General features: G+C 37.1%; 1 protein-coding gene across 4 annotated transcripts in view; it reads left to right on the forward strand.

The window, feature by feature from the left end:
• Nucleotides 1-8,106: 8,106 nt before the first annotated feature.
• The window catches only part of LOC122028707 (methyltransferase-like protein 23), a 28,615-nt gene continuing 21,186 nt past the window's right edge, over nucleotides 8,107-15,535 (forward strand). For all 4 annotated transcript variants that reach the window (XR_006124922.1, XR_006124921.1, XM_042587564.1 and 1 more), the window contains exons 1-3: nucleotides 8,107-8,328; nucleotides 8,405-8,509; nucleotides 11,952-12,038. Coding sequence is in view for 2 of the 4 variants with exons in the window: in XM_042587564.1 (XP_042443498.1) it covers nucleotides 8,116-8,328; nucleotides 8,405-8,509; nucleotides 11,952-12,038 (405 nt within the window). In the remaining 2 variants the exon portion in view is untranslated. The remainder of the gene's footprint in view (nucleotides 8,329-8,404; nucleotides 8,510-11,951; nucleotides 12,039-15,535) is intronic.

Genomic DNA, 15,535 nt, shown 5'->3' on the forward strand with positions numbered 1-15,535 from the left:
TTTATTTTCTCTTTAAAATTATTCACATGTTAATAAAATTAAAATTATAGATATTTCCTTTTATTAACCATGAAGAGATTTTAAAGAGAAATTTTATTTTTTAAAATTTCCGGAAATAAATAAGGAAAGTTTTAATTGTTGATTGAAACTTGTCCAATTTGCTTCCTATTGATTTGGCCGACCATCATTGTTTAATTGGGAAAATATTATTTTATTTTTCTCAATTAAATCATGTCAAGGAAATTAAGGAAAATTTATTGTAATTAAATTTTCTAATTTACCTAGGCCAAGGAATATAAAAGAAGGGGTGAGGGTGCCTTCACAAGACACAACATCTATTATTCCTCTCCCTCTTTTGTTCCTTGGTGTGGCCGGCCATCATCTCCTTCTCTTCCTCTTGTGGTGGCCGAACCTCTCTCTCTCCCTTGGAGTTCTTGTGGTGGCGGATACTACTCGGAGAAGAAGAAGAAGAAGGAGAAAGCTAGCATCTCTTGGAGCTTGGTTAGTATTTTGGTTTTTCTCCTTGGTAAAGCTTTTCTTTTGTGGCCGAACCTTGCTTGGAGGAGAAGAAGGTGGTTGGTGGTTTCTCATCTTGGAAGATCGTTGCCCACACAACGTCCGAGGTTAGAAGAGGAATACGGTAGAAGATCAAGAGGTTTTCTACAAGGTATAACTAGTAATTTCTATTTCCGCATCATGCTAGTTATTTATGGAAATAATACCAAATACAAGAGGCTTACGTTCTAGTATTTCGAATATGTTTTTGAAGTTGTGTTCTTTGTTTCTTTCTTTTCCTTGTGATTTGATTGTTCTCTTTGGTTAACCTAAAGTTATTTTAGGAAATTAAATATTAGCTTTCTATTAAAGGTTTTGTCTAGTCGGTGGTGGTTGCTCCCATATCCAAGAAGGCCATGTGCCTCGCCACGTCAGTACTGGGAACCTTTTATGGAAATTAATATTTAATGGAATTAATAACTTAAGGAGACTTGGGTCGAACGTGTTAAGTTCCGCAGGAGATCCAAGTCAAAACCTAAAAGAACAAATAGATTAAGTTTTGGATCAAACGTGTTAAGTTCCGCAGGCGATCCAAAATTTAATTTAAAAGAACACATGGTAGCTAGGAAAAGGTTCAGACCTTTGTACAAAATTTTGTACAGTGGAACCTATAGGTTTTCCGAGTAGCAACCAACAAGAGGTACTTATGTTGATTGTGTTGTTGCATTGATGATGACTATGTCTGTATCATGATTATTTACATCATGTCCATCATTGCATTGCATGCTAACAATCAAATGTCTCCCTTGTGATTGAGCGGATTGTTAGTCACTTTTAGTTACCCATACAACCACTCAGGGGGAGTGGTAGAATGGAGCTTGTCCTATCATGTCATCCGACTACTAAGGGGTAGTGATATCCAGCATTATGAGTAGTCAGGGCCCCCGATGCTATATAGTGAGATAGCTACTTAGCGAATTGTCCTTCTCAACTACTCTATAGTGGTACCTGGAGTGTAGGATAGTTGTCATTGTCCCAGCCTCTTGGCCATACAGGGGTCGTGGTGTCTTGAGAGGTGGGCAGGAGTAACCATGTTGCATGCATGTGCATATGCATATGATACGCGGTGTATCTTTCAGAGATGTATCTGTATTTACTTGTGATTGTTTTACTTACTTGAGATATAATTGTTGCATATGATTGGCATACTTCATACATATTTATTTATCATACATGTATATGTTGTCGGTTATATTGATCGGGTGTTACGAGTAGATCTATTATTAATCCCTAGTGAGTTTACTGATCACTATATCATGAGTGTTAGATCCAGATTAGGTATGTGCATTTATTATGTTAATTAGGGTTATATGCATTAATTATGTCATATATGATCATATTCTTATTTTCCTACTGAGATTGCATACTTTGATATCCATGTTTTATATTGACCATACATTATCTTGTCTAATACTCACTGAGTCACTTGTACTCACCACCCCATATATACTTTTATGTTTTTCAAGTAGCTGGTTAATGATTGTGGAGTCTTTTGGAGTATCCTATCTGCAGGTCGCACGTCATATCAGAGAGCAATCTTTACTTTGATTTATGCTTTTCTTGTATTGCTTTGGATTTTATGTACTTGGTATTGTAATAATTTTATCGTGGACTTTATGTTTAACCTTGTGGCTACTTTTAATGTTTCTGATGGTTGTTGTGTGAAGCCTAGCTGGATAACAATTTGTCACTTCTGATTTTTGGGGTTTTCTTTATGTCTTCCGCTATATTTTGTTTATTTCCAACCGTGTGTGTTGTATATTATATGGTTGTGTATAATTCTAGTCATGTGGGTTATATACTATGTGGTTGTGTTTGCTTTCGAGCATGTGGGTTGTAGATATTATTATTATACAGTCATGTGGCTATGTATCCATATTTCATTTGTCACTATTACAAAGGAGATGATGTCCATTTGTCGGGCAGGGACTCCTCTAGGGCATGATAATTTATTGGTGTCAGAGCCACAGGTTTATGAGGCTTATTTCCTATGATTTGAATTTGGTAATTTATTTTGTCGATGTGACTTTTCGAGTTTTGGTTCCAGACAACGATAAGACATCTCTAAGCTATAGGAGATAAGTTTGTATAGTTGTTATCATACACTTCTGTTCTTACTTGTTTAGTTATTTGTAGAATGTATGACATGTGTTGGGTTAGCCACTTTTTAGGTCCATCAGACTCTGGTGGAGATCAGGGATTCCAATCTCAGCTGATTCCTCCTACCATACCACTAGTATTACTATCTTCTACTACTAAATGGGTGAGAGTTAGAGTCACATACCCTTGTTGGTTCAGTCAATAGAAGACCGATTTACTCTTGTTGGTTTAGTTAGTAGAGTACCAATTTACTCTTATTGACTTGGGCAGTAGAGGATAGATTTATCCTAGTTAGTTTGATCAGTAGAGGATTGATTTACTCTTATTAGTTTGGTTAGTAAAGAATCGATTTACTCTTGTTGGTAAGTCAATAAGGGACTGACTTACTCTATTTCATGGAGATTTTGACCTTTAGGTTACTTGTGCTTAGTTAGATAACCTGTGAGGCACATTTAAGTACATGACTTGTACAAACGTTGAAAGGACTAAATTAGTTGTATATCATTGTTGGCTCGACCAGTCTATTGAGAATTAATGTATCGTATTCCATGAGGACTTTGACCATGGACTATATATACCTAATTGGGTAACCTAGAAGACACATTTGGATATATGATCCCCACTAATGTGGAAAAGTATAGAGCTAGCTGCTTAACACTTACGAGATTCAACCATTACTTGATGGAAAACACTGAAGAAGATCTTCAGGAAATAAAGAATCACTTGGTGATTATTTTAAGGTGTTTTTGAGAGAGTATTCCTCTACCTCCTTTGGTATACCTCATCATTAGGAGTTATTGAATCCAGAAAGGATGAATTGAGGCATAATGGTTAACAAGGCGATGGTTAGTCTGTTAGTATTAGCCCTACTATCAATTATGAGATAATTGACAAGGACACCTTTTGTATCATATTTTAATAATTAATAAAAGATAAAGTTGGTTATTATATTTATTTTAGGTCAGTGTCGAATGAATAAATATAATAATGTTCTAGGGTAGTAGGTTCTAATCTATAATATATCAATTGACTGAATTGATTATGGGACATTGTAGAATGCTACTCTTAACTATTCCTAGTCAAACATTAATATAAAAGACAATATTAATGCGTTGAGACTAGCATGTAAGCCAATGGATAACTTGATCTCACAAGTTATGGATATGAGATATCAGTTGACACATGAGCATATATTAGATAATATATACTAAATAACCTACTATGAGAATGTTTCATGGATCATTATATGAGTGTCATAAACATTCTCATGTGACTATTAGTATGAATAGTCCTTAGATCTGAAGTCACTACGATTCCCTACATAAGGAATTGTGTACTAATATCGATAAACGTCACTTGTAACAAGGTAGACTATAAAATCATCACTGGGTATGTAACAAATTATGCGGAGGGATGTGAGTGATGTAAATAGGATCTACCCCTTTCATATGGTGGAAGCAATATCTGTGGGCCCCTTGATTAGTAAGACACAAGAATACATGGTCATGCTCAAATGAGTCAATATGTGATATTGAGCTTATTTAATTGAGTGTACCTACTTAGATATCAAGAAATATAAAGATTGATAAGAGGATAACATGGCTTATGCCTTATTGATCAATCTAGATATCAAGGATAGAAGGACTGAGTCATACAAGATAATAAACACGGAAAGGTTAGGTCGGATCTTGACATTCTCATCATTTGGGTAGCAATGATACATTTCTAGATGTCACTCATTACTTATGTATCTAAAATAGTTTTAGATACATTGCCAATGTTACGAGAGCTTATGGGTCACACACAAAGAACACGTTAATTTGGAGATGGATTATAGGGTTAAGTCTAATCCGAATTGAGTTGGACTCGAATGAATTCAGATTAGACTCATTGAGTAATGGGTTAGACTCATTGGTTTATTGGGTTAATAACTTATTGGATTAATAATCAATAAATTAAACCCATTAAGATTAATGAATATTAATAGAGATTAATACATCATTAATCAAAAGGAAGATCAAGAGACAAAAATATTTTTGTATTCATTGGATGAGTACAAAAATTTTTTGTCAAAGTAACCTTTTGGTGAAGTAACCTATTTGGTAAAGTAATTTTTTGGTGAAGTAACCTATTTGGTAAAGTAACCCTTTTGGGAAGTCACCTTATATAGATGAAGTGACCTTTTGGGTGATGGTGATTTTCTTGGTTTTTGCTCTTCTTCCTCTTCTCCTCTTGGCCAAAAACAACCTTGTGTAGTTGCTAGCACAACAAAGGTTGTTTCTTCTCCAAGTCATGAGTTCATGAGACTAACAGAGAACGTATTCGTGTGGATATCGTAGAGGTGCAGACGTACTGATCGCGCTGAGATCTGCATCCTAAAGAAACATTGATGTTGGGATTGCGAAGGACACACGCTAAAGGTATAAACTCCCTTCACTAAACTTAGTATGTGGTTTTCCTCCGCATGGATCTTCTGAAAGGAACTTGTTTTTCTGCTGCGCTTTCTACATGTTTAGCGCTATAGTTCTTTACAGTGGTATCAGACCTACTTGTGAAGGTGTATACTAAGTTGTAGTTAGATTTTATAAGTGATATAGAAATTGCATGATATGTTTACTATGATTTTCATGATTATGAGTAAGGTCTCAGCCTAAGGTTTTGTGGGCAGCAGGGTCTCAGGTATGGAAGTAACTCATACAATGAGTATGCAAAAGAATTTTGCTTCCGGGGCACTGCCCCCTCAACCCCGCAAGGGGCGCTACCCCCTTGACCCTACTCGCTAACCGGCTAGCGAGATTGCCATGGCGTTGCGACCCATAATTAGTTATTTAAATCATAGTAAATTTTATGTCATAATATATTGTAAATGTTATATGACATAATGTGCATGGTTATGACCCTCAACCCCGATGTGATTGGATGTGTGTGTTGTAATTCATAATATGACATGCGTGTCATACCTCTCCTTTTTCATTCTTATTCTAAATTTAGATTACACTCGAATGTAACTCAAGTTTCTTTAGATTTTGTAATGTATAAATTAGAGAAAGAACCAGTCTACTGGAGATAGTGAAAAAGAAAGAAGGACAACATCACACGGCGACCAAGGAAGCACTTGGAGAAGATGCTTAGACCTAGGTTGACCTTTCAATCTTCTCATTTGCTTGAGAAGATTGTAGTTTATGGGGCCATAACCATGTCACATTATTTAGCATATATATTGATGTGTGCTATGATTGTATTCGATGCATATGTAGTTTAATCATAATTAGGTCTCTTTTAAATATGTCTACCAAAGCTTGATACTCACTTCTAGCTTAATCAATTGTAGTCAGGTTATGCCAAAGCAAAGTGACTCGATTTATCTTGCTAGAGTGCAACAAGACAATTGTGATGTTTGACTACTAAATTTTGGTTGTGACTTAACTAAGTTATCTCAATTAGATTGAGAACTTAGAGGCATATCTCATACGATGAAATTTAAATTATACTAGTCTTGGGCGATTAGCCAAAGCTTCCTTAAGATGAGTTATAATGTAGATTTCATACGATGGACAAAAGACCAAATAGTCTTGTTCACCCAATGATACAAGAGTTACATATGGTAATTGGTAAATGTTGCCTACCTATGTTATACTAAGTCTTAGGCGATTAGCTAAAGCTAACTCAAGATGAAGTATAATATAGATCTTGTCTCACATGAATGTTATCGCGATTAGATTTGGAGCTAGTAGTCTGGGTCAAACCACATCCATAACTTTCTCCTACCAAAGCTTTACAATTCAATGGGAGAATCATTTTTAAAGGCCTAATTAAATGATCTAAATATGATACTTATTTCTGTATTTTATTGTTGTAGATCACCATGTCGTCAAATACGTTGAATACTCTCTCTATGCGATCTGTCCTGGATAAGGACAAGCTCAACGGAGCTAATTTCTAAACTGGTACAGAAACTTGAGAATAATTCTCAAGCAAGAAAGAAAACTATACGTCCTAGAGCATATCATTCCTAAGACACTTCCCACTACTACCACTAAAGTTGATAAGAATGCTTATAAGAACCACCAAGATGATGCATTAGATGTATCATGTCTTATGCTTGTCACCATGAACTCTGAGCTTCAGAAGCAACATTAGAACATGGATGTCTATGATATGGTTGAACATCTTAGACAATTATATCAAGGGCAAACAAGACATGAGAGATTTGAGATCTCTAAGGCTCTATTTCAATGCAAGATGCAAGAGGGAAGTCCTGTAGGGCCTTATATGCTCAAAATGATCGGTTATGTGGAGAACCTACAACGATTGAGTTTTCCACTAGGCCAAGAATTGACCACTGATCTTATTCTACAGTTGTTGCCTGAAAGCTATAGTCAATTTGTCATGAACTATAGCATGAATGAAATTGACAATACATTGCCAAAGATGTTAAGCATGTTGAGAACTACTGAACTCAACCTTAAGAAGGCAAAGCCTAGCAACATTTTGTTGGTACCAAAGTGCAAAGGCAAATGGAAGTCCAAAGATAAGGTAAGACCGCGTTTTAAAACCCCAAAACAGTAATGGATCATGTGGACCATCTAGAAATGGTTTATGTAATATTTTGTCATCTTCATTATTTCCTCTAATGGGAGTTGGCTCTCCTTCACCCTCATTCATTTGTGAAGGTAAATTTTCTTGTTGAGGTATCTCTTCATGCACATCTTCTTGTTGTAGTACTTGTGGTGGTACCTTTTCTTGGGGTGTACTTGTGATAATTGTACCTCTTTTTTTGATGATTGTACCTCTCGTGCAAATCTCTCTTCTTGACGCTTTCTATCTGAAGCTGTTGGTCTATTCCTCTTTGAAAATGTCTTCAACATTTTTATTACACATAAGAAACAAGTTAATTAGATATACAACCAACATGTGTTGTTGAAAGAAAACGGAGTTGTTAACCACTCAAAATCAAACAAAACACAATGTATTCAGAAACACACAACTGAACAAATCCATCAGTGTTTGGCTGCTAGAGGTAAACGTTTTGCGTTTCATTCGGTAGATAGAAATTGAACACATTCGGTTACATTTGATGGTCATCAACCGAGCATATTGCATTGCGTTCGGTGGATCATGATTGAACATATCCTAGTGGATTCGGCTGATGATAACGGAACAAGAAACAATGCATTCGATGGACCAGGGTTGATCGACGCACGACTAAATTTTGAGATTTTCATCGTATCTATTACATACATTTTGTAATTTCAATAATGCAATTCCGTAAAGTCTTTTCAAGTAAAAAAAATATCATATTTAAGTAATTTTCTATCGTCATAAATGAAAACTAAATACAAATATAATAAAAATAAATAAATAAATAAAAATTTACCTATGTAATTTGGATAGCCCTTTCCAAATAAATTAATAAAGCCAAACTTCGTGCTTCCAACCTCTTTCGAACGTCTTCATTTGATGGGTAGCGGCGGCAGCCAGAACAACGATGGTACTGAGGGGGAGGTTGATGATTCTGAGGAGGTGGAGGACGTGGAGGCCGCATTCGAGTTGGAAACCCAGTCGTCTTCTCCCAGCACGAGCACCCATCACTCAATGACCACCATCTCTCGTCAATACTTCGGAGGCGATTCTTCCGCTGACAATCACACCTTTTTTATCGACATCATCGAGGTAATCAATAGAGAAGTTTTCCTCTCTGCTAGCAAAATTGCTTTACCTTTTCCTCTCTTGTTGGGTGAATGCGCAGAACATACGTGAGGACTACGGGATGTTCGTTTGGCCGTGCAGCATAGTTCTTTCTGAGTATGTATGGCAACAGAGGTCGCGATTCTCTGGCGTTTCTGTTCTTGAGGTATTCTTGCCCGTTTGTATCAGTTCTTTTTCCTCAATAGCTATGTGCTTACGGAGAGCTTGTTTGTTTGAGTATATATCAGTGTATGTCATGTTTTAAGTTGTTTAGGTCTTAAACAAACTAACATCTTCCCAAAGATGCGTTCGGAAGTTGAAGGGTTTTAGGGTTTAGTGTCATGTTAAATGTTATATGAGTCAATACCCGCATATAATTGAGTGATCAGTGGTAGGTGGCAGGATGTTCAGACCAGGAAACACCAACCTGGACTAACCAGAGACTTACAAGTACCTTGCTTTCATTTGGCCCTTTATGCCACTATCACCATTGATAGGAAGGATGCCCATTTAGGGGCCTATAATAGAGCCAAAGCTATTGTATAGAGGGAGTTTCTACTGGAACTAGCATACTCTGACTATGAGCTTGAATTTGGTCCTTGTGAAATTCACTTTCAGAGCTACTAGGGTTCATTAACAGTTTGGTCAAATTTCCTGCAGTTATCAGGTAGTTCAATTGGACTTTCCATAGTTTGGGCGAATCAACGACATCCAAGAGCAGTTTGACTGAACTAGGATGCAGCTCGGCCAAATTCCTTTGTGTATTATTCTTATGACTAGATCCTACAATAGGTACTACTACAGACTTGCATTCTAGCAGGTCTAGATATCTTTCCTAGTTTGACTAAAACAAATTGACGGCCATGTAAAGGCTGATTAGGTATGGAAGCAGGGAATTGAGTGGAGAGGAGGCTGATATGCAGAACTATGTTGAGACGCTGAGGCTGGCTGATTTGCAAAAGTTAATCATGTGATAGGTCTAAAACATGAGTTCCCTTTCAAAAGGGAAGCTTGATGCACGAAGCTCCCTCCAATGCGGGATCCCAAGGAAGGGACACACCACATTGGGTGTATTGTATGCAGTGTTATCCTGAATTGCAAGAGATTCTTTTCGCGACTAGACCTATGACGTCTAGGTCAAACTGCAGTAACTTTACTGTTGCGCCAAGGCTCCCTTCTAAACATGAGTTCTCTATAAATAAAATAAATTAATGTTTTAGTTCTCCCGTAATCATTTTTATCTCCATTTTAAATGCAACATACTCAATTTATAGAGTTGAAATATCTATAAAATGATTATTCATGCACGACAGTTTATTGATAAATAATTCAAGCTAGGAACTTCTGTCTTTGATGAAAAACCTCTAAATGGCATTACTAGCCCTAGAATCCCCCCTTTTACCCTTTTAAACTGAAAATCTACAAGAAATAGCCAATAATAGCATTAAAACCTGATTCCTAGGCCATCCTTTAAACATCAGGAGGATAGAATACTTAAAGTAAGAGCAATCTAGGTGCCTACAACTTGAAGATGTCATTGAAATCTTCAATACTTACTGCCCTAAATGGATTGAAGTTGCTTGATCCAACTAAAATCTATATAACTTAGCTTGAAGGGGAAGACTCAAAAGTACTCCTTAGACCAATAATCTACAGAACAGGGAAAAGGTAGAAATTTACTTAGATTTTGAGAGAAGAGGCTCCTTAATGAGAGATCAACACTCCTCTACAATCAAGCCCAAAGATATCCAAAACAGCCACTAAATGCAACAAAGCAGCTTTGTTAAAATTTAGTTTAACCTCAAATCCAACCTATAAACCCTTATCAAATCTCTCTATCTATGATAACCTTTTAATTAAAATTTCAGGATTCAACATTTAGATGTGCATTAGTGCTAATCAAGGTTTAAAGTATACTTTTGCTTTTGTGTCAGAGTTTCATTCCGTTGCTAGAACAACAATACAAATTTTGTACTCTATCGTGTTGGCACCTAACATGCTTTGCCACACACAAACTTGTGTTGAGATAAACTCATGAATTTCAATCTTATAATCTTCTTCCGCTTAGCTTATTTGTGTCCAACATAAATTTTCAAGCAATCAAAAAGCTAGTTGAATTAAATTTTGAAACTAGTTCTTAAAATTTTATCATGACTAATGACTTCATACTTGATGCTTATACATGCTGTGCATCAGATGGGAGCATTGGCTCATGTTGTAGTATTGCAGTGAGATCAACCCTATAATTTGTTAAGGCAAATTAAATAATGCTTGTAGGATGTTGAAATTACTTTCTTCCTATGGTTATAAATATATTTTGGATAACCACACAATTGAATTTGAACTAGTACAACTAGAACTGAAATGACAGGTGTAACATATGTATGCATCTTTGTTTCTTTGACTTTAGCATTAGTTCCATTTAATGTTGCCTAATGCTTTGGATGGTTCTTCCCCTAGCCCCCTCCCCTCTCTTTTTATAGTGTTTCATTCTTTATTGTGGTTGGCAAATAAAATGAAAGTATAAATCATGAGAAGAGAATGTTTTTGTGTAGGTCAGTTCTGGAGGATATCAATCAAAACAAAACTTGTGTCAGCCGGTACCATCAAAATTGTGTGGGCACGGATGACATAATGACATTTATCTATGCTAATATAGTTGGTCAATTTATATAGAGCGACACTCGAAACCATGGTACCTCAAGGGTCCATTTGGATTGAAAGTTCTTGAAAATGAACAATTACTTTCTCTTGAATTGAAAAACAACTCAATCTGGTTTCTGATATTTGTGATTGCTAACAAGTTAGCAACTTAAATTTACACGATGTCTGGAATTTACTAGACTCTGCATATTTATTTTTCACATTTGGAGTTGCTTTCACTACTTCTAGCAACTGTAATTTGGGTTTAAAAATGCATTGAAATTGGAGCATGTTTGTTTTTCTTTGATGATGGTTTAGTTTTCCTTTTTTTCTTTCTAACCCTCTTTAACATTATCCAAGTTATTTCAGAATAATATTCTAGTCTTTGATTGAAATTGGAATAAGTTTTTTTTTATTTGTTATGATGATTTAGTTTTTCTTTCTCTTCAGGCTATCCTTAATTCTATCCTACTAGTTTTAGAATAATATTTGGTTCTTGGACATTCATGTTTTTTCATTTGAATATTTCTTATAGTGGCATTTCATACTTACATTTGAATCTTTTGATCTAAAGTTTGGTTTTCCTCTCTTTGCTTGAGTTTGTAGATCGATACACATGCAGATATATTGACTGTGCTGAGAAATCTTTTTTATGATCAAAATGTCTCAAATTCTTTTGTACTTTGTGTAAGCTATCGTGCCATGTGTTCTATGAATTAATCTTTTTCGGTATTTCAAGCATCTCTTAGAGGAACTTAGTTTCTATATGCAACATTTTATGATAGCAACTTATAATAGTAACTTGATATTTTTACTGATGTACTTTTGATAGGAACGTAGCTTCTATTCCAACAACATTTTCTGTTTACCTTTCATAATCATCTCACATTGAAACTTACTGATTACATTTTAGTTGAACTGAATGTCATAAAATGGTAATTGACATTTAACTCACACTCTTAAAGTTAGGTGCCGGAACTTCATTGCCTGGTCTGGTAGCTGCCAAAGTAGGAGCAAAAGTCACCTTAACAGATAATTCCAAGCATGCAGAGGTTAGATTTACATTTATTGCTTTTTGATATTTTAATCAAAAAATGTAAACAGCTACTTAGACCTATTTACTACTAGCCAAGGAAGGAAATTGAGGATTTGACCACTTTACTAGAGTTAGTCTCTCAATATATGGAATTGTCCCTAATATTTATGTTCACGTAAAATACTCTTAATTACCTATATAGCAAGAAGTACAATCTGCAACATCCTTGATGATTTGGCAACCATTTCCAAGAGTGATCAACAGATATATTTCTGGAAAGTTTCAGTTATCTTATATAGTTTAGAATGAGGATTGAAGCCCATAACCTCTACCAAGTGCCTACTTTTACTTGCTGAAAACGTCTTGCAACTCACAGTTTGTGCCCAAAATATTTTGAGAGGTTGTCAACTTAAAATCTTCCATTGTAAGATACTCCATATACCCTTTCTAATTGAAGTTACTTCCAACGAACAGGAAGTTGTAGCTGCTGGATCTGGACAAGCAACCTATCGTCGTATCTTATTCTCTCCTTGTTCTTCTTCTTTGTCCACATCTTATAATTAATTAATTTTTTTTTTTCTTTTGGGCCGTTGATGTGGCGGTTCCACATTTTTTTTGTTAATAGAATTTCACTTGATCTAAGCTAGCTTAGACATATTTCAGTTTACTTCAAAAGAGTGGGGCATAAGCTTAATGTGGTTTTAGGCATCATCATATCTTTTGTTTCCTTAAACTGATTTGATGTTTGTAGATATAATGCTGCAGTTGTTGCATCATACTTATATAAGAACTTCATAGGCGCTTCAATTAAGGCAGTTTGAAGTGCTCAATAATGCTTTTTATAGGATCTTAAATATTTCCTGATTGTTATGAAATAATGACATTATCAACTTAATTATATGTCATTTGAACACATTTAAACTTATTTGCAAATTTCTTCCACCTTGGTTTGTATGACAAGTGAGTCCCAACTAGTTGGAGTCATATGATTTTTATCTGCCATGGAACTCTATGTAAGGTAGTATTTCTCCTACTTAAGGAACAGAATGATTCTATGTAAATGATGATTGATGTAATAAATGGAGAAGGGTACATGTGAATATGTGATAGACATCCTCTTGGGAAAAATGGAAGATAAATTCCACTCATTCTTCTTTTTCTACTTGTTGCTTCGCATTCCCTTTCCATTACTACAAGAGTATGGTGTCAGCTTTATAGAAAATTGATCACCCATTTAATTTTAGATTTTCATTCATTTCTTTGTGTTAATATAACTCCGCCCATGATGACCAGTCATGGCCGGTGCCAAGCTCGGATAAAGGAGGAGGGTTGCGTTAGGTTGCCAGCCAGCGTCAAACTATGACAAATATTTCATGAATGAATCCATTAAACTACTGTGCTAATGCTATGTCCTTCCCCGGAAGGAACGCGTTGCAGGGTCCAACTATAACGTCTCGGCAAGGACCGCTACATCTCCAGAACTCGGGTGTAGTGATAAATATGCAAGAGTTCGCATTACAGGGTCCGACTGTAACGTCTCAGCAAGGACCGCTACATCTCCATGAGAACTTGGGTGTAGTGTTAAATAGGCAAGAGTTTTCACACCATAGGTTAGATAAGAACAAATATGATAGGAAAACTAATAATCTAAGATTTGGAACATGGAACATAGGAACTCTCACTGGTAAATCAATGGAGGTAGTAGATATGATGATTAGGAGAAAAATTAATATTTTATGTGTACAAGAGACAAAATGGACAGGTGAGAAGGCAAAGATGATAGAGAACTCGGGTTTTAAGTTATGGTACACTGGAAAGAGTAAAGCAAGAAATGGAGTGGGTATTATTGTAGATAGTTTGTTAAAGGATGAAGTTGTAGGAGTAGTTAGAAAAGGGGATAGAATTATAACCCTTAAGATAATAGTGGCGAAAGAAACTATGAACATAAATAGCGTATATGCACCACAAGTAGGATTAGATGAAGCTACCAAATTAAGGTTTTGGGAGGACTTAGATGAAATATTACAAAATATTCCACCAAATGAAAGGATTTTAATAGGAGGTGATCTAAATGGGCATGTCGGAGTGAAAAATGAGGAATATGAGAGAGTACATGGGAGTTATGGGTTTGGAACGAGGAATGAGGAAGGGAAAACTATATTAGATTTTGCGATAGCATATGACCTTATATTAGCTAATACGTTTTTTAAGAAAAGAGAAGAACACTTAGTCACATTCAAAAATGGGAATAATAAATCGCAAATTGACTTTCTTATGGTTAGGAAGAAGGATAGAAAGATTTGTAAAGATTGCAAAGTCATCCTTGGAGAAAGCTTAACTACCCAACATAGGGTAGTAGTGTTGGATCGCCTCAAACATAGTATCAATAGTGATCCTGTCCGAAAGCTGAATCAACGGACGCTGGGCACGTGACGCTCTCCAGTCGCTGGCGTAAATCTCTGGTCGTCCGCACGGACCTCCGGCGAACCTGCAAAGAAGTCGGGCCGGGAAGGGGTTCCCGGCGACGACCCTCCGACGCTCAAGTCAGGCAAAGCTCGACACAAGAGAGTGGCTCCAAAAATCGTAGAACGCGTACCTCCGGCGAAGGATGAGGACCTTTATATAGGGCAATGGAGAAACGAGTGCACACATACCGAGGTGTACACGTGTCCTCAGCCCATACCCCAGTAAGGGTCAGTCAGTGAGCTTACCTGACCCCTACTGCTACAGTCCAAGCATGTCTTCGATGGGACAGCGGAACCGGCTGTCGTAAGATTTGGAGTATGGCCTAAACTAGAACATGCCCGCTCTCAGAAAAAGATGTCCCTTGTCCTTTTCCCCTTGCTTCCGGCCGGGCGTCCGGCCGGCCGGCCTCTGCCTTATGTCCGGCCGGACACATATAGTGGTATACTTGGGAGATTCTCGATAATGTGCTTTGTGGAGACTGTTAGCAGTATGCTAACTCATGTCTTCAGCCGAGCGTGTCCTCCGCTTGGCCCTACGATCCTGTACCATGAGCGCCGGGGCCCAGCTTCCTGCTGGGGCGTCTTTTGCGATCAGTTAGACACCGGTCAGCCGGCCGGGCGTTCGACCCACCCATCTCCGGTCAACCGCCTGGCCCTTTGACTTCTACGTGGCGTTGACTCCCCAGAACGGGGGTCCCCTGTTCTTACCGCCGGATCACTTGCCTCCCCTTCAAGTCTAGTCGAAGGAAGCGATTAGTCGACTGGACTGCGAGTCTATTATCACACCTCTAGCATCCGAAACGGCTTTTTACGAAGTATTTGGCGTGATCCTACCGCTCGGCTAAATATGTAATATTCCGCTTTGATAGCAGAGATCGCTCGCTAGATGCCGATGAAGTACCTTTAATCAACGGACGCTGGGCATATAGTGCTTGGGCAGAGGGCCTCGTAGAATAGCTTCTGAAAATTGGCGGTTGATCCGCTCGGGCGATGCGTCCGCTCGGGGGGCTTTTCCTTTTTTGTTATCTCGTCTTGGCATTTCATCCGA

Source organism: Zingiber officinale, chromosome 10B (assembly GCF_018446385.1).
Source record: "Zingiber officinale cultivar Zhangliang chromosome 10B, Zo_v1.1, whole genome shotgun sequence".
Taxonomy (NCBI): Eukaryota; Viridiplantae; Streptophyta; class Magnoliopsida; order Zingiberales; family Zingiberaceae; genus Zingiber; species Zingiber officinale.